Source organism: Anopheles merus, unplaced genomic scaffold (assembly GCF_017562075.2).
Source record: "Anopheles merus strain MAF unplaced genomic scaffold, AmerM5.1 LNR4000047, whole genome shotgun sequence".
Taxonomy (NCBI): domain Eukaryota; kingdom Metazoa; phylum Arthropoda; class Insecta; order Diptera; family Culicidae; genus Anopheles; species Anopheles merus.
The window spans coordinates 118,348-141,487 of NW_024427627.1; the positions used below are offsets into that span (position 1 = coordinate 118,348).

General features: G+C 42.2%; 2 protein-coding genes and 1 pseudogene across 3 annotated transcripts; 2 read left to right on the forward strand and 1 right to left on the reverse strand.

The window, feature by feature from the left end:
- Positions 1-1,366: 1,366 nt before the first annotated feature.
- On the forward strand, positions 1,367-12,830 carry LOC121601247 (LIM homeobox transcription factor 1-beta-like). Its single transcript, XM_041930063.1, has 5 exons — positions 1,367-1,455; positions 1,623-2,699; positions 10,820-11,024; positions 11,552-12,354; positions 12,425-12,830. The coding sequence occupies exons 2-5, from the start codon at positions 2,585-2,587 to the stop codon at positions 12,772-12,774; spliced, it is 1,473 nt and encodes a 490-aa protein (XP_041785997.1). The 5' UTR covers positions 1,367-1,455; positions 1,623-2,584; the 3' UTR covers positions 12,775-12,830.
- A 2,076-nt stretch (positions 12,831-14,906) lies between these two features.
- Positions 14,907-19,634, forward strand: LOC121601248. 2 transcript variants are annotated; one of them, XM_041930066.1, is made up of 2 exons: positions 14,907-15,346; positions 19,363-19,634. In XM_041930066.1, the coding sequence occupies exons 1-2, from the start codon at positions 14,915-14,917 to the stop codon at positions 19,378-19,380; spliced, it is 450 nt and encodes a 149-aa protein (XP_041786000.1). In that variant the 5' UTR covers positions 14,907-14,914; the 3' UTR covers positions 19,381-19,634. The 2 variants fall into 2 exon arrangements, with proteins under 2 accessions (XP_041786000.1, XP_041785998.1); XM_041930064.1 differs by lacking the exon at positions 19,363-19,634 and having other exon boundaries at positions 14,907-15,055; positions 15,119-15,650.
- A 2,541-nt stretch (positions 19,635-22,175) lies between these two features.
- On the reverse strand, positions 22,176-22,583 carry LOC121601241 (annotated as a pseudogene).
- Positions 22,584-23,140: the final 557 nt, after the last annotated feature.

Here is a 23,140-nt window from a genome sequence, read left to right on the forward strand (position 1 = left end):
AATAACGCACCAACTGGTTCTTGGCAAATAATCCATTCATTAGTTTATTCAATTGATTTTATACTCTAAAAATGCTGACCGTCGTCGATCAGCATATTTTTCTTAGTCTATTCTTCTTAGCCTATTTTCTATTTAATCGTTAAACCAGCGCGCATCGCTGGCGCGTTGCATAACGTAGCTAGTCAGCATTTATTGACCTAGCAACGCTTTGCTTTTTAAGCCTAAATTGTCGTCAGCGACAGAGTATATAATAGAGTATATCAAACAACCAAAACAATCTAATTAATTAAAAATATTATCAATACTAAGTGGTACACTGGAGAGAGATGGAAAGGAACCAAACATGTATCAACAAAGAAAAACATGATTTAAATCAAAATATATATTACTCTTTTGTGAAAATTATACATATTCATACATTTTCTGAATGTCTGAGCACATCGCCGGAAAAATTAGGAAAAAATGTAATAAAAATTGTATTGAATGATTATACATAAAACAAACAGCGAATATCCCTTCATTTGTGTAAACTAAACTTGTGTAACTAAAGTAACTACTTACTATTTTAACTACTACTACTTTAGCTAACTTACTTTTATAACAGTTGGAAACGTCTGAAATGCGCTCAAACCAAATAAAATATAACAAACATCAAACTGCCTCAATGGCTCCAAACACTAGCTCCAACAACAACTCATCAGCGCTTTGATCGCCCCGGCCATTACGATTTACTATCCCGTTGATAGCTTTGTACAACAGATCTCTGGTGTGTAAATATGAATACGGTACATATTTTTGTTTACCATAAGAGTATTGAAGAATTTTCTATATACTTATCAGTAGTGTAAAAGTCTACTAGAGACACAATTCATTAGCTTTTGCTTATTTATTATCATATTTTATTTTAAAAAATAAATTTTAATTTTAACTGTATTTAGAATATAAACTACAAGTATTCGAATTTATTTCAATATCCTTTCAAATTGTAATTATTGTTGTACGCGATCATGCCGACCCTATAAAGGGTTTCGAGAATCATTCAGTAACACGCAGCCGCATAGTCAGTCCTTGCTACAGTAGGGTGATCCATACAGGGCTTGAACCCATGACAGACATGTTGTTAAATCACGTTAGTTGACGACTGCACCACGGGATCGACCTTAAATTACCATGAGATTTATAACATGCTTTTCTTCTTAACTTTTTTAAACTTATTCACAATTCAGTCGAGTGATGGATTACCTATCTAATCTAGTAAGCTTGAATCGATTCCATGTCAGTTTGCACTCATGTCAAAACAGTGCAATTTACTATATCAAGAAATCAAATGAAAATTTTTAAGTTACAAATTATTTGTTTTTTATTGTGTTATTTGTGAACCTAACGTCACTTTCGTTTGCGCTTGTCTGTTTGTCATTACGTTTAACAATTTAATCTCTGGCAAATGCACCGAAAGTACGGTTTCATATTTACGCACCTTAAATGGTCAATGTTTACCCCAGTACCCCTCACTACTGATATAGAAAGGGTCGTTTTTCTTTTTCTTCCTTACTATTGACATCTGCACCATTCCTCAAAACAGGCGTGGCTACGTCTTGCTTTTCTTCTCTTTCTTCTTTTAGGTTAGGTATGCGGCTTACCTGATTTTTCTTCGCAACGCCACCATCGTACCACTGCACATGCGCCATTCTTTCGACAATCAACGAGCGAATGCACTGCTTCTTGTGCCAGCTGCACTTCTTTGGCCGCACCACTACGAACACAGTCGGAAGTCAGAATCGATTTATCGATGAAATCGACGTGTACTGTGTACGCTAGCGTAAGGGACAACGTTCACATCCCTACCGAAACACACCGAAACACACAGCAAGCGTCTCCTTCCCCTTCTTCCAGCGTATGGTGGCGGGAACTCGGCGCCCTTGTTTTCCACCCTTAAACCATTCATCAGCTGGGAGAGTGTGATGAGAGTGGACAGAACGTGCGTTTTTTTTTTCTCTCCAACACATACACACACAGACAGACACACACGTGCGCAGAGTGAAAAAGCATGGACGGGATGGTAGCTTACGCGTTGCCAAAGGGACCAGTTTACTGACGGATGCACAGCCACCGTTCGAAGCGGTCGCACATGCGTTTTGTCGTTCGCACCGTTCAGACGTGTCTGCGCCCGCGGAAGTGACAGTAGTGTACGAACAGTGACCCACGAAAACATCGCCACGCCAGAATACATCGATCCGGCACGCGCCGTACGCATCATCCAGAGCTCGTATCGGGATACGGTGTTCGATTTTGAATGTGTTGAAAAATGTTGTACGAAATCGATCGGAAAATGGTGAACACCGTGCTATGAAAGATATGCACAACCCAAGATTGTGTGTTTCAATATTGCATATTTCGAATCGTTTCTTTGTCCGTGTGTGATAAAAGTGTACGTGCAAATTTTATGTGCAACTCCGTGCCGAAGCTTACGAACAGCCCAAACGCAAACCTCAATGACCATATCGTAGAGCTAGTGAAAATTTGACGCACCCGAAAACGAATGCCGATCTGAAGTGAGCAAACACACACGTGACCAACTGCAAACATGCTGGAGTTTTACCATAATCTCAACATTAACACCGGTCTGCCTCCTGCGGCACCAAATGCCGACACTAATTTAAAGGATAATAATAGCATGCTGGACGGTAACGAACGGGCAGGTAAGTGGCATAGACAGCCGACTGCGAAGGGAATGGGAAAGGGTGGACTGAACCGTGATTGAATCGTGTGTTCGTGGTGCATGCTCCGTATGTTACAATGTCAGTGGTCATCATGCATATTGCCAACAGACTTAGTTACTGGTCAAGATTGCTATTACATGAACAGTATCCGATGTTCAAGTTTTACCGTGCATGTCACGTGCAATAGCAAAAATATAACAAAAAGAACGATGATTAAGGAGAATCTTCTCTCTCTCTCTCTTCACTATTGGAAAGGCGTCCGTTTGTGGTCTAGGATTGCCAAGCCCTTTTGAAAAACTGCTTCGTGGACTACAATTTGATTCGTAATATGTTGTTCAATACTACGAATGATGGGAAAAAATACACGTCCGTCGATGCACAAGTTAACGCATTTAGGCTACAGTATAGTATTTTATGTTTAAATTAAAATATTAATAATAACAAAATTATCAAAAATGAAAGAGTACTAAAGCACTATGAATGCCTTTTTATTTTAATAATAGCATCATTTAACAGCTAGCCGGCAGATTGCAATTAAAGTATAACATTAAAGCAAGTAAAACAAATTTATACAAATACCTTAACCTTTTTCAATATAATCATGGGATCAAATCTTATTAAAATTAGCTATACTATTTGTCTTATTTATATTTATTTTTAGAAAAAACTACATACTTACCAAAGCTGAGCAAAAAGTTTACTGAGCAGCCAGTATAAATAAACAATTTCACAGTACAGGGCGCATTATGGTTTGAATTTAATTATAAATTTAAATTTATTTATTTATTTATTTGCGTTTTCAATATTTTTTAGAGTATCTTTGCATAATTAGTTTCAAAACGTTTTTTTAAGTAAGTGCAGACATACGTTATTTAATTGGTTCCATCTTTCGTCAGCGTTATGAGAATTCGCGTTGTTTTAGGCACGGAATTCCACCATTTATAAATTGCAGTAAAGATAAATTATTCACAAAAATAAATCATTCTCACTAATCTTATTTTTATTTAGCGCAACACCCATTATCGATCTTGACCTGCCTTTGCAACTAATAGCCTTCGCTATCAGTGACTTATGTATTACCCATAGCAGGATAGTCAATCCTACGTATCTGGAGACATACTACATACGGGGCTTGAACCCATGACGGTCAGCAAACCAATAGCATTTATGAAATATACATGATATTTTAAATACACCTGGCGTAGGATTTTTTCACCCCCAAAACCACAAAAACAACTTCTAAATGCTCATTGCATACCCTCAAGGGTGGTTAACAGTGCTGAACGAAGGGACACGAAATGTATTCCAAATCTTTTGCTCGATTCACTTATATAGAGCTGTACGTCATACAGCTTTGAACGAATAACCAATACATGTAGACTTTTGTGGGATGCTTTAGCCCATTAAAATAGAGATAAATTTAGGTAACCCTCCTTTTTTGCTATCTTTTGTAATTTTCCACACTTTTTTTTACTAAAAATGATGTAACCAGGAAAACCTCGAAATTGGTCGTTTGGATGGTTTCTTTTCGTTTAGTTTATTTTACGATTTAAGGTCGCACATTTAAAAAAAAAACAATAGCTCAAGCCTTATTACAGTTTATTACTGTATTCTACCGGCATGATACAATCGTAGAAGCGTAATATACAATCACGGCATTTAAAATTTATTATTAACTATAGTAACTTATTATTATTATTATTTACTATTAACTCTTAACGAAAAAAAACGCAAACGTTACGAAGCCAAAACGCAAGCACAATCTCAATCGATGGATCGATAGGTTCGGAAATATTTGCACATGGGTAAACACAAGCCCCACATGCAAGCCGCCCCTGCACCTATAGCAAAGGCTACCAAGTTTTCAAACAACTAAAAAATCATATTCTCCAACCAACACCAATAGCCTCGATTTACATGTTCCCGCTCATTCTCCCTAGCAAAACGGGTTAGCCGGGCTTTTCCACCCCAAAAAGGTGGTTTACATCATCTTCCCGCCTTCTCGGATTGTCTTCTCGTACCGTCGACGGGGAAGGCGCATGCGAACAACTTCAAGCAAGCGAAATGAAAGAGAAAGAGATAATTTTCATTTTGTGAAAGTAAGATGCCTTAGCATGGAAAGGAAAAAAAGAGAACAGAGACTACTAGTAGGAAGGATATCTTTTAATCAATTCCAAGCTTTGGTCTACGGGACGCCATTTTTCGAGCACCCCGCTCTACAGAGTTGGTCGAGTGGTCGAGAAGGAACTCTCGTGCTCCTTTTCTTCACAGATCAGTCGTACAGCCATGTGGTCGAATCCGGTGGGAGTTGTTTGCACGGTAAAGCTCTGGTAGCAAGACCACTTTAACCTTCTCTCGGCCCTTGAGCTCAGTCGTCTAAAGCCTTCCTTTGATGATCTTCAGCCAAATTTCCTATCACGAGCACACGCCGCCACAAGGCCATTAGCAAAACCGGCCACCTTAACACTTACCTCGCCCGCACATCCAAGACGCAACTGAAGTAGACGCATTTCGCTCGAGTGCCTTCGGTTTCGTGCCTTGCGGAAGTGCTGCGTAGAGTGTGGGAAAAGTACGGCTCGTTGCCAATGGGAGCATTTCAGGGAAAATAATACCATTCGCCGAGAAAGTTAACACTTCACCGAAACATTAACTTCTACGGCCAACGGCGCCGGCTTGGCTTCGGCTCTCAGCTGGGAATAAAGTGCTCAACCGAACTTAACCAATCCTTACTATCCTCGAAAAGCCACAAAGCTAAGTCCGATCGGACATCCTGAATGGATGGATGGATTGTGATTCCGGCCTCTTAGCTTCCCCCCCCCCCCCTCAACTCAACCCCCAAAAATGCCCCGAAAAGCGGAAACCCGGTGGGCGATACGGAAAACTTTATCCACCGCTAGTAATATGGGCATTGGAATGGGGCTGGAATCGTAATCGATATTCTCGGTTCGTTGGGTTAAAGTTAAGAAGCACCACTCCAAACGCGGTTGCAGCTCAAGACGACGGTCTTTGCGCTTGGTGGGCTACTGGCAGGACGGTACGCTTTACACACTTCAATATTCGGCCAAATTTGTTCGCGTGACCGCTCAATCGAGTAGCTGCCCCGCAGCTTTTGTGGCAGTGGTATTGGTGGCAAGTGGGGCAGACTAAAAATATCGCTGGGCTTTATCGGTTCCTATGTAAAATGAGCCTTTCGAAGGTGCTTAAAGCGTTGTATATGATTGTTGGTTCAAAGGTGGCTTTAATACTCATGGCTACGCGTATAAATTAGGAGAGGTGTCGACACAAATTGATGGAATTTCCTTAAGTCCTAAAAGGAAACTATGAAACTATCTTAAATTAAAGCTTATTTTTCAATTACAGTTGCTACAAGCATTAAAGTTAAACGAATAATCATGTTGTCATTTTAACGTGACTTTTACTTTATCACTTTCCAACAAGAACGATTCCCATTTACCAGCGATTCAAAGCATCTATAAAAGCACAGTCTGTTCCCAAATTACGCGATTCTCGATTTAAGCAGATTCGATGACATGCGGTTTTCTAAATTTGACAGATTAAACAGATCAAATGTGAAACCAATACAATTTGCTTCAAGAACTGTCCAATGCAGTATAAATAGCTTGCTAATAAATTTAATCCACTTAAAAGCCAAAAATATCAAAATTTTCTGCATGTATTGTATCCAATTTACCATTTATTTAGTGTATAAAAGTACTTAAAAGCCAAAAATATCAAAATTTTCTGCATGTATTGTATCCAATTTACCATTTATTTAGTGTATAAAAGTACTAAATCTAATCAAAAATACCGAGTAATCAATTGTATTATGGCCGAAAACCGCGAAATTTGACATACGCAGATATTCAAGTTACGCAGATTCCAAGGGAACGTACAAACCGCGTATCTCGGGAACAGACTGTACAAGGATTCTTTTTTCATATATTTTACTTTTAGCCAAATATGTTTACCTAACCATCGCTGGATCTACTCTATGCTGCATTTGGCTTAAGAAATGTATGCTCTTGAATTGTTTATTTATTGCTTTGCATCAGCACTTTTCAATTTTTTGTTAAATGTTTCCAATTGTATACTTTCATTAAATTAATAATTATTCGTACCTTAACCCTTAACAATTACCACGTAAATATTACATAAAGTTTCACACTAACAAGTAATAATATAGAAATCAATCACAGCAAAGAAAATTGTATTTGTAATATCAAAATTTACCAAAAAAAAGCATCATTACAAAAAGTTTATCTCCTTTTTTAGGCTAATCGATAAACATATTACAGGTGCAAAGAGATAAACAATTACAGGAATTTTATCATCATACAACACACCTCGCGGGAATCAAAACATATGATCGTGATATTGATTAGTCAAATACAATCGCACACACACACATACAAACAAAAACACTTGTTATAAAAACTAGACAGAAAAGATAGCGAAGTAGAGTAGAAAAAACCGCGCTTTCACCTCATCGTACTATATCGTACGGCTGCCTTCCTTCCTTTTGTCGCGTTGTGTGCCTGTTTGGTATGATTTATGCATGATTTATTGTTATTGTACATTCGGGTCCTGCAGTTTTTTGCCCTCTGCCCCCTGCTTTCTCTCGGCAAACAGAGCGCCAGCCATACCGTAGTACCGAACCAATTTGCGGAACATATCAATTCACGCGTAGGGAGCGACCGAACAACCACGTTTCCCAACAGCTGATAAGCGTTAAGCACAATATTACAGCCTATGCGCGTACAACCTTCCACATTGTTTGCATATTCGCCGTCGGTAAATAATGTTCACGATGGAATGTTACGAACAACCTAGTAACACGTACATTTTGTCTAAGAATTGTACATTGATCGTATAATATTTTTTCATCATTTCATTGCGTTTTTTGAACCTTTTTATAACAAATCAATTAAGCAATTTGGCGTACGACCGTTCGAAATAAAACACAAAGGAATAAATAATATTAAGATATTGAAATTGATCGTAAAGAGCCATTGTCGAAAAAGTATCCATCAGAGGAAATCTTTTCTTCACTGCTTCATTTTAATGGCTTTCTTGCTTTGCAACAAACGTCCTTTTCTTGCGTTTAAGTAATATTTTATTGCACCATTCAAAATTCATCACTTTCACCCCACACCCCAACCCACACGTCCAACAAATGCATGCCGTTGCTTACACTGACGCTTTCTTGCTTTAACAGAAAAACCGTTCCTCCCACCTTGGGCGTCCACCATTTGAGGTGAAAAATTACCGCACACTCATAATTTACAAGCTGTTGATAAATGACTGATCGTCAAGCCCCATATAAATGCCCAAAAAAAAACACACACACACACACACACACACAGAGGGAACTATCAAGCAATGAAATCAGGTTGTACAGGACGATACAGCGACTGTAAATCCAAAGGACAAAGTGAGAAATGTACATGAAAAAGCGGAAAAACAAAACAGAAACCCAAACATTCGTTGGTATTTGTCATTCCAAAGCAAAAGTTTTCTGATTGAGCATAAGCTCGGAGGTCATTCGAATGATGGCTCCCCGCGTCCTCCCACTAACGCCTACCACTCTCCCCCGCCCCCCTCCTCCACCAGCGGACTGGTTGCCGCACTAAAACGTGACGAATTTATTGCCGTTTGCTATTGCTGCACTTAAGCCCCCATATACGCTGGGCTTCGGGTATGGCGATTACTATTTGTTTATGCACTTGAGCGTATTCCCTTGCCTTTCTTTCGCAATGGCTCCAACATTATAATTTCCTTTCCAGTCAAACTGTCCAACTATTTATGCTCATGTCATATTGATGTATTTTAGGGGCACTGAAGTTAAACCGTTGTTAAAGTAAATCTGTCATCTGCAATCGATTAACGCACAGATTAACATACATGAGATTCTACATTTAAAGAACATATCATAATCCAAAATGTATAATTAATAATTGAACTTTTCAGATAGATACATTTGAACAACTATTTTGAATCTTTAGAACATAAAGTAATGCGTTATTGTGTCCATATTAAAATTACAACCACACATAGGATTACTATTTCATGATTATATCAGATTTTATCATATATTTTTCAACAGTAAGCGTCCTTTAAGGCCGGTCTCGTAGTACAGTCGTCAACTCGTGCGACTTAACAACATGCCCGTCATGGGTTCAATCCCCAAATGGACCGTGCCGCCATACGCGTAGGACTGACTATCCTGCTATGGGGGGAAATCAATTAGTCACTGAAAGCCAAACCCACAAGTGGTGCAGGCAGGCCTTGCCCGACAACGGTTGTTGAGCCAAAGAAGAATAAGAAGAAGCGTCCTTTAAGTCAAAGAAATGCACAGAAACATGATTAAAATATTTAAAATTAACATTTTAATTGGTTACAACAATAAATTCCACCGTATACTTTACAACAGTGATTCCGATTGAATCTTTCAAGTATTTTACAGTAAGTAATGTATAGCTTTTCATGAAGAACTACCTCATGCATCATGATTCCAAAGAGGTCTTCTATAAATTACGTAACGGTCGTATGAATGAAGCTAGTATACGGTGTTAAGCCCGGGTTAAACCCAGGCTTCAGTGCGAGTGAAATTGAACGTGAAATTTGGGGTCTTCTGCTATATTTCATTGCATATTGTTGGGTAATTTTAGTGAAAATAGAATTCTTTTATTTAGGAATATGTTGTTGTGTTGTCTGCCCTACGTTGTGTTCTGTACCATGCGGTTTCCAATCTGACACTTCCCAAACAGCCGTCTTCCTACCTTTGACACTTCGTTCGTTAAGGCCCGTGTCTGTGCTCCATCGGATGCGATTTTATCGGAAGGCCTGTCAAAATTTTATATGGGATTTGACAGATAACGTCGGACGTGCGATTTCGTCGTACGACGGAATCAAAAAATTTTGATTTCGTCGGACGCCGCATCCGATTTTATCTGTCAAACTAAATGTGTGGTGTTTTGTAGGAACAATCTCAACTTAATTTTTCATAATCGTTATATTATTAAAATCATCCAAATAATCGCAATATTATACGAAAAAGCGTTTGACAGCACGTGCGATAAAATCGCATGCGATGGAGCACAGACACGGGCCTAAATGTCATTAAGTTCGTTAATATTTTGAATTCGCTAACTTTGACGGTTGATCGTTAAATATTCCCCACACATATTAATCAGGATATGGCTTATCGTACACCAAAAGAAGGGAAAACCCAACTAATTAGACCATAATTGTGATAAAATAATAAATTAAATGCATTCCCTTGTGTAATTCCAACAATGCATTCAATGCATTCCAACATTATTTGCACCGTAAACAAAGCGGGAAATCACCAGGAAATGAATTTTATTCATTATATCAATATGTTTTACAGTCTTAATATTCGGGAAATTGAATATTCTATTCGAATATTCTAAAAAAAACTAAATTTAACGTTCACTTCCACGCAAGGTCTAAATCAACCATTACAAATAAAAAGAAGTGGAATCCAACTGTGCTTGGTGTACTTGGTGGTTAAATATGTTATCATAAATTTGAAATCCATACAAAAATCCATGGTAATTTTATTAATCAAAAGAATTGATTAAACAAGGACCCATATCTGTCAAAAAAGTCTTAATTAAAGTCTTCGAAAGTTCACGAAATTGTATGATTTGAGCTCATTTCGGGGCTGACCCACCAGCTTGGGGCGATATCGAAAGCACAGAAATGCAACAGCCTGTTATGTGCTGGTCTTATGCGTTCACATCCGCTCCGAAAATAACACCACGGCTGCTAGTTTCCATAACGCTTCCGCCGTTCATGCAACCAACACCTATCAACCGCCGCAGCCGACGGGATTTCTAACCTGGAGGCAACCAAGGGTGGAATAGGTCAACAGAGGAAAGCTAACCTAGGCCTGGTACTATTTCAGGCAATTATTTTTGCGAGGAAATCATTCAAATGTGCATGCAACTGGGAAACGTTTTATAAGTGTTAATACACTACAAACATATTTTAATGCACCTAACACAACTTTTTATAGCACAATTGTAAAGCTTCGATGGTTAACGCTTCTCCAATGCAAATCTTTTGTTTTGCAGATATCGTCGGTACAATCAAGAGCGAAAAAACGCAGGAAATATGTGAAGGATGTGGACAAAAGATAAAGGATCGCTACTTCATGAAGCTCTCCCCGGACCAGTTCTGGCACGAGCAGTGCCTTCTCTGCTGTATATGCCGCATACAGCTCAGCCAAACGTGCTACACCAAAAACACCAAGGTCTATTGCAAGGATGATTATTATAGGTGAGTTTTCACAGGAAAAGACAGTTAGAAACAGTTGATATAGGAACATGCTGCGTATGGATGGTATTTGTAGAACAAAAAGACCAGCCAAAACGTTTGCCCCGAACGTCATGTTTCACACCCCACAAAATCCTACGTACACATTGGGCTATCAATGATAGAAATCAATGGTGCTGCGGTGTCAGCTTTTGCTCAATCAACAGCAAACAGTCCCTCTTCGCTTGTACCGGCTGTTCGGATCACGAGAAATCCAGTAGAACCCGTTTTTTCATCGGCAAACTTCAGACAGACAGACGAATTCGTGGGCTTTTGTCACCTTGCCTGGGTGGTCCATGCCCAACGGGTATCCCACGATCGCCCTAGCAATTCCATCCGGTGGTACTGGTTTCTCAGTCGGCGACGAGGTCGTTAGTTTGATAAAATTCCTGCCCTTTATTTCTGCATGACACAGCCCGCCAACCCACTAGGTCTGATACTAGCAGCTTTCCACACGAAATTAATATTTTTGGCCTCCCTATATTTCATAGGATTTTCGGTGTGTCATCCGTGCATCAGCAGAACCAGCAGCATCACCAGCAGCATGGCCAGCAGCCGCAGCAACACCAGCGCGACTGTTACGGCTGTGGCGAACGTATCGCGCCGAGCGAGATGGTGATGCGAGCGAAACATCTCGTCTACCATCTGCACTGCTTCCTGTGCTACACCTGCAACCGGCCGCTCCAGAAAGGCGAACCGTTCTCCATCCGTGCCGGCAAGCTAATCTGTCAGCATGATCTGGAGAAAGATTTCTACGGTTCCGCGGCCGCAGCAGCGGCATCTGCGGCTGCAGCGGCAGCAGCCGCCATGCATCACCTCCACGGTGGAGCTGGAGCGGGACTGGGGCCACATCTGCCACCGGCCGCCCACCTCTACGGGGACGGCGATGACTACCTGCTCGACGACGGACTGCGAACGCGGGACGGACGACGCGGACCGAAGCGTCCGCGCACGATCCTCACCTCGGCCCAGCGCCGCCAGTTTAAGGCGTCGTTCGACGTGTCGCCCAAACCGTGCCGCAAGGTCAGGGAGGCGCTAGCAAAAGACACCGGCCTGTCGGTACGAGTCGTGCAGGTGTGGTTCCAGAACCAGCGCGCCAAGATGAAGAAGATCTCGCGCAAATCCAAAGCGAACGCCAACGGTGCGACCGATGGCGAGAAAAACCATTCGGACAAGGAGGACAAATCAATCAAGCTGGAATCGCCGAGCAGCGACCACAGCCACTATCTCGGACTGGACAGCTCGTACAGCTCTTCCAGCCAACCGTTGAATCCAAACCTGCCCTACTCGCCCGGTAAGTGTCCCTCAAGCGTTCACAGGCTTGTTGTATGTAGTCATATACTAATGATGCCTTACCATTACAGACTTCCCCGACAATTCCGATGCCAGCCTGTGCAGTTCGGACATTTCGCTCGACGAAAGCTTCGACAACGTGGACGAGGCAACGTCCGACACGATGTCGCTGCAAAACCTGGACCTACAGCCTAACCTGCACAGCAACGGTGTGATGGGGGGTGGTGGAGGAGGGCAGGGCCCTACCTGTTCCGGTCCCGGGCTGCACGGAGGTGGCGGTGGTCCACAGCAACTAGTCAATCACAACAACAACACGATCGGCTCGATGATGGCGTCGAACATGGCGGGCAGCATTACGCACATCGATAAGCTCTACCTGATGCAAAACTCCTACTTCAACTCAGCGCAGATCGAACAATGACTGGGGCGGAATGGTTCTATTGCCGCATCAGTAGTTGGTAGATGAATTAGCACACCGAACTAGTCAATCGATCGGAAGCAACATAAAAAAAATCGGACAATTTCCAGGCTAACAATGACAATGACTTCAAAGTCAGCTACTTGTAGACAACAGAACTGTTGCTTTCGGAACGGATTTCTTTCTTTATGAGATTGGTAGGTTTTAGTAATTTATTGTTGTTACGGAGTTTTAATTTCCCTTCCGGAAGCTCAGTTCAAAGACAAATAGAAGCATTTCACAATGACAGTCATCGATGGCTATGCAACATCCCGCAATGAAGCTAAACTGAATCCTAACAGCGCAATTGTGAAATATGTAAAAAACAAAGACAAAAACAATATTTCAAAAAAACTACTTGATTGTTTGCTTTGTATTACTTATCGATGACGTATTTGTTTGAAAAAGGTATTTGTATTTGTTTTGCAGGTAAGCTCTAAAGTGTGTAATGTACATTTAGAGATCTTCCTCTGGCGCTTTTAGAAAATATATAAAAAAATATCTAAATATCTCAAAAAGTTGAAACTTTTAGTAGAGTCATTGGCCGATTCAATCGAATCTTCGAATCTATTATTGCATATTGTTGGGGAGTGCCCTCGTGTAGACGGCCTTACAGATGCAGATGCTGCATGGGCCTCCTTCTCTCAGGTGACAGGGACTGTCACCTAGAGACGAAGTGAGCACGAAGAGGTCACTCCCCGCGAGCTGAGCCGAGAGATAGACGTGAGCGGGTCTCCGTCTAAGCATTTGTAGATTATAAGTTTTATTGTAATAGATATAAGTTTTATCACCTGAGACTGTATATGTTTTGTGTACCGTCAAGTCAAGTTGAGAACGTAGACATAACATCTGGTGACGAGTTTTAAAGTGATCGTGTTGTTTTGTGCCCGTCAAAAGCAACATTTGGAACCCGAGGTTACGTAGTGCGCGTCGTATTTATTTATTCGTGTACGTGCGTTCGCGTTCAGTGTTTTTAAAATACCACCGAGACGAAAAAGGGCTAGAATGAATAGCCAAGGCGACCAGGAGGCGGATGAGCAGCGTAGGCAGTCGCAGCAATGGTTTCAACACGCTTTGTCTCCAGGACCGGCAAATCCTGCTCCAGTGCCAGCGATGCCGCCATTTCAGATGCCAACAGCCGAGAATGGTGTACCGCCATCGCAAATCGCAGGAACGTCGGGTCATCAACCTACGCCGGGAACGTCGGATGTAATGTAAATCGTGCTGCAACTCCAAACGCAAATGAACAAATTACTTTTAATTCATCGTGAAGGTAATGTTTCACAACCACCGCTTGTATCATCACCAGCCCCAAACCACGAGCAAATTCTAGATGCGCTTTGTGGTCATATAAAAGAGTTTCGCTTCGATGAAGAGGAAAGGGTTACCTTCGCGAATTGGTTTTCTCGATACGAAGATTTATTCGCTAAGAACGCTTCGAAGCTCGATGATGCAGCAAATGTGCGGCTATTAATTCGGAAGTTGGGCAGTAGCGAGTACAACAGATACGCCAGTTTTATTTTGCCAAAACATGCTCGCGATTACACGTTCGACGAAACCGTAAAGAAACTCACAGCTCTTTTTGGCAGCAAAGAGTCCGTTTTGAGAAGACGTTATAAGTGTTTGAATACCACTAAAGCATATAGTGAGGATTATCTGTCCTTTGCTTGCCGGGTGAACAGAGCGTGTGTGGACTTTGAGGTTGGCAAAATAAGCGAAGAACAACTGAAGTGTCTCATCTTCGTGTGCGGGTTACGGAACGAAAGCGACGAAGAGATTCGTACTCGACTTCTTTCACTAATAGAAAACCGGCCGGAGATTGAAGATTTGAATTGAAGATTGAAGATTTAACGGAAGAGTGCCAACGCGTACTAAATTTGAAAATGGATAGCGCAATGATAGAAAAAACACCCATAGAAAAAGTGTGAGCAGTAGCAAAGAGCAATGATAGACAATATGGTAGAAGACAAAATGGTACGATAGTATTCAACACACACAACAGCCAAATTATCAGTATGGCCGCGCTAGAAGCTGCTGGCTGTGGAGGCGACCATCATGCAATAAAGTGCAATCTTAAAAATATAAATGCTCCATCTGCAACACTATGGGACACAAAGAAGGCTACTGTAGCTCGGCAATTCGTTGGAACGCGAGCAGAAGAAAAAGTGCGATCAGAAGCGTTACGATTATGGAAGTTGGAAGCGGGCGAGGAAGAAGCATCGATGTGCTGATAAATCGAACTAAGGTGAGAAAGATGGTGGATACCGGCGCAGACATAACCATCGCTTCATCGAGATTATGGCAACAGATGGGGGAACCAGTGTTGAAACCATCAACGATAATGGCAAGAACGGCATCGGGGGAGCAGCTGAATCTACTTGGGGAGTTTACTGCTAAAATTACACTAGCCCAACAACGCGAAGATTGTGTGATACGAGTGGCCTCGGAGAACCTCTCACTTTTTGGAAGAGATGCGATGGACATTTTCAACCTCTGGAACGTACCGCTGGCAACTGTTTGCAACCAACTGTCTTCGGTGAGCATGGGTTCTAACTATTTTAAAGATTTTGAAGATCTATTTTTAGATGAACCAGGATGCTGTAAGCAAGGAAGAATCCAGTAGGTCCTAAAAGAAGGCGCGATTGCAGTTATGAGGTAGATGAACCAGGATGCTGTAAGCAAGGAAGAATCCAGTAGGTCCTAAAAGAAGGCGCGATTCCAGTTTTTCGTCCTACGAGACCAGCTGTTAATGTAGAACTGGATCGGCTGGAGCGAGAGGGAATTATCACCCCCGTAGATTATTCGTCACCATGCGGCAGATCTTGGAGAAGATGGCTGAATACAGACACGACACATACCATCTCTTCATTGACTTCAAAGCCGCATATGATAGCATAGCCAGGGTAAAACTGTATGACGCTATGAGCTCTTTTGGAATCCCGGCCAAACTGATAAGGCTAGTTAGAATGACTATGACCAACGTCACATGCCAGGTGAGGGTGGATGGAAAACTCTCAGGACCTTTTGCTACCACCAAAGGTCTGCGCCAGGGGGACGGGCTTGCTTGTCTCTTATTCAACCTGGCGCTAGAGAGAGCCATCCGTGACTCGAGGGTGGAGACTACGGGAACCATCTTCTATAAGTCAACCCAGATCCTGGCATACGCTGATGATATAGACATCATTGGTCTGCGGCTCTCCTATGTAGCAGAAGCCTACCAAGGGATCGAGCAGGCGGCAGAGAACCTCGGATTGCAGATAAACGAGGCAAAGACCAAATGATGGTGGCAACATCAGCGGGCCCGCCAACAAATAATCAGAATCTACGTAGGCGTGACGTGCAGATAGGTGAATGCACTTTTGAAGTCGTCCCACAATTCACCTATCTTGGGTCAAAGGTCAGCAACGACAACAGTATGGAAGCTGAGTTGCGCGCAAGGATGCTGGCTGCCAACCGGTCATTCTACAGCCTGAAAAAGCAGTTTACCTCAAAGAACCTGTCGCGACGGACGAAGCTGGGACTATATAGTACCTATATAGTACCAGTACTCACATACGCCTCTGAGACATGGACACTGTCCAAATCTGACGAAACCTCTTAGCCGCGTTCGAGAGGAAGATGCTCAGAAGGATACTTGGCCCCGTATGTGTGGAAGGACAATGGAGGAGCCGCTATAATGACGAGCTATACGAGATGTACGGCGACCTCACTGTCGTACAGCGTATAAAGCTCGCCAGGCTCCGGTGGGCTGGCCATGTTATACGCATGGAAACGGACGACCCAGCCCGTAAAGTCTTTTTAGGCCGTCCACAAGGACAGAGGAGGCGTGGTAGGCCAAATTGAGGTGGCAAGATGGCGTGGAGGCGTCCGCCATTAAGGCCGGGATAACGGACTGGCAGACGAAAGCGCGAGACCGTGAGCGGTTTCGGACACTCCTGAGGCAGGCCAAGACCGCAAAGCGGTTGTAGCGCCGGATAAGTAGTAAGTAAGATTATTCGTCATGGGCCGCGCCTATTGTGGTAGTGCGCAAGGCCAACGGATCAATACGCATCTGTGGAGACTATTCTACGGGGCTGAACGATGCGTTGCAACCCCAGCAGTATCCGATTCCGCGCCTGAAGACATTTTTACCGCATTAGGACAGTCGAAAATTTTTAGTCAGATAGACCTATCACCTATCAACATGCCGTCATGGGTTCAAGCCCAAATAGACCGTGCCGCCATACGTAGGACTGACTATCCTGCTATGGGGGGAAATCAATAAGTCACTGAAAGCCAACCCCACAAGTGGGTTGGCAGGCCTTGACCGGCATCGGTTGTTGAGCCAAAGAAGAAGAAGAAGAAGACCTATCAGACGCTTTTCTCCAAGTAGAGGTAGAGGAAAATTGCCGCGAGCTCCTTACCGTGAATACCAATAGGGGTTTATATATGTACAATCGCCTTCCACCCGGTATAAAATCTGCGCCAGGGGCCTACCAGCAACTCATGGACACTATGTTGGCGGGATTGAATGATGTGGCCGCATATCTGGATGATATCGTAGTAGGTGGAGTTGATGAAACCCACACAGACAAAATCTGCGAGCAGTGTTTACCACACTGTGTGAGCATGGGTTTAAGATTAGACGAGAGAAATGTACGTTTATGAAAAAGGAGATAAAGTATTAGGACATATTTTGGATCGTAACGGTTTGCGACCAGAACCTACTAAGGTTGAGGCTATACTCAAGATGCCGGCTCCAAAGCAGCTATCTGAGGTGCGATCCTTCTTAGGTGCAATCAATTTTTACGGTCGATTTGTACCACAAATGCGCAATCTGCGGTATCCCTTGGATGAGTTGTTGAAAAAGGAAGGGGCATTTCAGTGGACTCCTGAGTGTCAAAATGCTTTTCAAATGATCAGACGAATTTTAAAATCGGATCTACTTTTGACACATTACGATCCAACTAAAGAAATTATAGTAGCTGCTGATGCTTCTTCTGTAGGAGTCGGAGCGACGCTTAGTCATCGCATGGAGGATGGAACCTTGAAAGTATAGTACAACACGCAGCAAGAGCATTGACAAAAGCAGAAATGAACTACAGTCAGCCAGATCGCGAGGGTTTAGCCGTGATATTTGCTGTACAAAGTTCCAACGCATGATTTATGGGCGTAGATTCATGTTACAAACGGATCATGCTCCGCTGTTAAGAATTTTCAGTGCACGCGCAGGTATACCAATTTACACAGCAAATAGGCTCCAGAGTTGGGCTTTAACGTTGCTACAATATGATTTTAAAATCGAGTACGTGCCAACAGACAAATTTGGTAACGCTGATATATTGTCCCGACTGATAGAAGAACACGAGCACCCAGAAGAAGATTATGTTATAGCGAGCATCGAATTAGACAATGACATGAATGCTATTATAGATAACGTAACTAAAGCAATGCCGCTAACATATATCAATATTAGGGAAGCAACTAAAAGAGATCCTACGTTGACAAAAGTATCAAAGTACATTCAGGAAGGTTGGCCTCAGAGAAATTCAAACGACATAATGTTGAGAAGCTTCCAGGCACGAAGCGAAGCATTAAGCACACTTAGAGAATGCATCTTATTTGGAGAGCGATTGGTCGTTCCAGAAGCATTGCGTAGGAAATTTTTTAGACAACTACACCTTGGACACCCCGGAATACAGCGTATGAAGTCACTGGCGCGAAGCTATGTTTACTGGCCTGGTTTAGACTCGGAAATAGCTGAGTTAGTGAAGTCGTGTCCACAGTGCGCAGCAGCAGAAAAATCCTCCACATAGTACGCCAATAGCCTGGCCCACTACGTCTGCTCCGTGGCAAAGAGTGCATGTGGATTATGCGGGACCAATCGATGGATTTTATTATCTCCTTGCAATCGATTCTTTTTCAAAGTGGCCAGAGATAGTGCAAACGACCAAAATCACGACTCAAGCAACGATTCGTATTTTACGTGGATTATTCGCAAGGCTGGGTATGCCGAATGTACTAGTTAGTGACAATGGCACTCAGTTCTCAAGTGCGGAATTTGGGGAATTCTATACCACAAACGGGATAGAACATATTAGAACCGCTCCTTACCACCCCCAGTCGAATGGACAGGCGGAACGATTCGTAGACTCTCTTAAGCGAGGGCTAAAGAAAATCAGCGAGGGAGGAGCATCGGCCCAAGAGTCACTGGACATTTCTTATTGATGTATAGAAGCTCTCCAAATAGGCAGTTAGAAAACGGCAAACCACCAGCGGAACTGATGCTTGGGAGAAGAATGCGTACCTGCATGGAATTGCTTCGTATACCTCCCGAATCTGAACCAGAATCTCCCGTGCCTCAACAACGCGTTCGCTGTTTCAAACGAGGCGATTGGTATACGCGAAGGTCAATGCACAAAACAAATGGAAATGGAAAAAAGGTGTTATAGAAGACAGGATGGGGAAGGTCATGTACGAAGTAGTCGATGAAGAAGGAAAAATATTTCGGTCACATATTAATCAGTTAAATCCTCGTTACACCAATTCTTATACCCTTGCAAATTCTTCCAGCACATACACACCGTTTAAACGTATGGTAACGTGGCTATAACCAGACCAGATCCGGCTCCAAATGTCTGCGCGCAACCGTCCGATTCGATACTAGCAAGCGCAGCAGCTACGTGCTCGCCAACACCGCAGGTTCCTTGTCCACCACCATCAAGAGAGATTGCCATACGTTCGGAAACATTCCCGGAAGACATGCATAGTGAGTCTGCGATGCCAGTGTAGCCTCTACGCCGTTCTTCCCGAACACGAAGATCGCCGCGTTGGATGCCTATGTACAAACCGTATTAAAGCAGGGGGATGTTGGGAGGTGCCCTCGTGTAGACGGCCTTACAGATGCAGATGCTGCATGGGCCTCCTTCTCTCAGGTGACAGGGACTGTCACCTAGAGAGAAGTGAGCACGAAAAGGTCACTCCCCCACGAGCCGAGCCGAGAGATAGACGTGAGCGGGTCTCCGTCTAAGCATTTGTAGATTATAAGTTGTATTGTAATAGATATAAGTTTTATCACCTGAGACTGTATATGTTTTGTTTACCATCAAGTCAAGTTGAGAACGTAGACATAAGACATATGTGTAACATATGTGAACTAGTATCACCGATGTAATCTACACATCTCGCATACAGTGATATGAAATACAGTTTGAGGATTTCATTATATTCACTTATTCCACCTCTCTACAAATTGGATGATAGAGATATTCCCGGTTACACATTACTTGCCTTTTTTTGTTTTTTCGTTCATCACGTTGAATTACTAGCCCGGCTGAATGCATGTCAGCAAATCTGTTGGCATTTCCAGACAACTTTGAGACCATGTTTTTATATGAAATTAGAGCGCCTTACTCTCAAATGATCCAACAAACTCATCAGATTTAACGTTTTCTGACAGTGGAGGATTAACACGAGTAGAGACCCTAAGCGGTCACGCTAATGTTCCAATCCTACTCAAGTATCCAGCGACAAGCTGATTGAGGAATTCTCATTCAATAAAAATACTAAAAGGAAGTATTTTTTGTGAGTGTTGGACCTTGGAGCACTAAACGGCTACTTTTTTTAGTTGTTGCGTGGTTTAAAAAGTTCTGTTTTAGCATCAGTGTAGGTTCAGGTCAAGTTCAAGCTGGACTCTTTCTTTAATAAATAATCGAAGTAAAGACTACAATTCGCCCAAGATTTCGCCTATCTCGGGTCAAAGGTCAACGACGACCTTTACGAGATGTGCGGCGTTATTATTGTAGTGTAGCGTATCAAGCTTGCCAAGCTTCGTTGGCTGGCCTTGCTATAGCATAGAACCGTACGACCCAGCCCGCAAAGTACTTTTAGGCCATCCACAAAGACAGAGGGGTCATGGTAGGCTAAGTTGAATAAGACATTTATGAAATGAAAAAAAACATCCCGGAATAGGCATTTCCAAGCCAATCACAAGGAGCAGTAAGTAATGAAGTATTTGCCTCGTCTGAAGCTGGTCAAGCCATTCAAGGGATTAATCTGTAGTACGAGACCTGAATTTAACTGAAGTACAGGCAACTCTCTCTTATATGAGAGGGGTTTCAAATTACAGAGGTTGAAAGTGTATGAAAAGTCCATACAAACAAGAAAGAGTCATAACATTTAGTATGTAGCCTGAACTGTTGCTATAGGAAACTTCGAACACGATTGTCAATTTGAGCATACATTATTCAATAACCATGGCAACACCATACACAAATAAGGGTATATAGATTTCAGAGGTTTTCCAAATGAGAGGGACAAAAATGTGTGGAAATCAAGGAACATGAACATTAAATAGAGAGGCGTCAAATAAGAGAGGGTTCACTGTAGAACGAACTGTTAATCGAGGTTATTGTAGATCTAGCAAACGCGTAGTTGACAAATCGCAAAGGCAGATCGCAGTAGTCTGTAATAGCATGTACCAATAGTTAGTTGTAAAAAACACCAGCAAGAACGGACGTCTCTAGGTTATGGGCCCAGCCAAGCAGAAAGAAGTGGCGATTCACGGAATCCCATAGTTTCCGGAACAGGCTACGACACCTGTAAGTTTAGGATCGAAGTGTATTTAAAACCTCGAAGGTATAGGACGCAGTCGTAAAGGATTTTCCAACAGAAGCTAGTGAAGTGGCCAAGTCGAGGAAATGGACCAAGGCCAAGTTGTTGCTGGGGAGTTTCATTTCAGATGAGTACTTAGGATGTATACAAGAAAAGACCACAGCGAAGAAAATGTGGAACGATCTAGTAGATACTTTCTTGGTGTTCTCATAGTCCCCATACTCACCAGCAAGAACGGACGTCTTTAGAGGTTCATATAGCGGATTTGGCAAAAGGCAAAGATTCAAGGATTGATCATTTGAAGAGGGTCGTTGAAGTTCAATTGGTCATAGTACATTATAGGTCGATTAATTCTTCCATTCCGTTTCGATTCAACACCAAATACTGTGTTAATCCCATCGCCGTGTTAATCGCTGCTTACGCAATATCCGTGTCCATTTCGCATCACTTGAGCTCCTTAATCAAGTACTCAAAATGAAGAATGTAGGATTCTTGACATGCATTCATAATGCTTAATTTCCAAAGTTTTCGCTTGGCAAGCCGGTGGTTAAGCTCTTCCGTTGAAAAGCTTCATGGAGTCTGTCTAAAAATTTTGCTTCCAACTCTTCCTATGCTTTACATACTCCCAGGCGGGAACATGTATTTCGCCGATGGACCCCTTCCGATCATCAAAAAAAATCTAAAATCTCCTTGAACAGTCTTCCCTTCTATTCGACGCGTGTCATCATGGCTATGTTCCACATACTCTTTACGTAAAAATAGCACACCTACTCCGAGTTTACACAACTTCACGCGTTGCCTTTACTTATCGTACACTTGTTACAGCTTCTTTTCGAGCTGCGTCTTGCAGCAGCTGTGTGTCCACTTCGATGGTAGCTGGTTAGCTGTACGTACCGTACGACCGAACCTCGGATGAAACAATTCTTTACCGACAGCATATGTGGATACTTTCCGGATCGGTCACGCTGATGTCTGTGAGCTTATGTTTAGATACTGATCAACCGAATGTAGCGTTCCACAAATACTGCAACGAACACATTGGGATCAGAAAGATGGACACGAAATAAAAGAGCTAAATTATCTCGCATATGCGGCAAGCCAAACTTGCTCTGCAAATGGACACTGCAAGCACTGGGGGCCTATGCTTACCTCAGGTCATTTTTCAGTTCGACGACGACATCCTTCCGACGAGAGATTTGAAAAAGAAGCGAATAGAATAGCTACAACACAACAAACAATAGTTGGTTAGTTTTTTTCTTTACACCTCATTAAAAGTTTTTTATTTACCATCTTAATTAAAGATAAAGTTCCTACAGTCTCGAACGATGAGGCTTTTGTTTTGTACTTTGCCGACATTGGCGCAAATGGCATTACAACGCATGACCCAGGTCCGTCCATTTCTGTACCCTTGACAGCAATCATCGATTTTTTTTCAATTAATTTTTAAATCGTTCAAATAAATTCGCCCATCTTTTACGTTTATTACTTTATTTCATTTAATTTGTGCGAGAAATAACAGTACAGGAATAAAATAAGAACAATATGTAGAATAATTTATATAATTATCCAATCCCCTCTTTCATAGGAACTGTATACGAATTGACATTAAAACGATAAGTTAAGATTCAAACGAATTTTTGTTCCGATTTGTTTAAATGGTCACCTTCTTTATAATTTTTTTAAGATTTTCCTTTAGCAAAGCATAAGGAAAACTCCTTCATAAATAATTAACACAAAA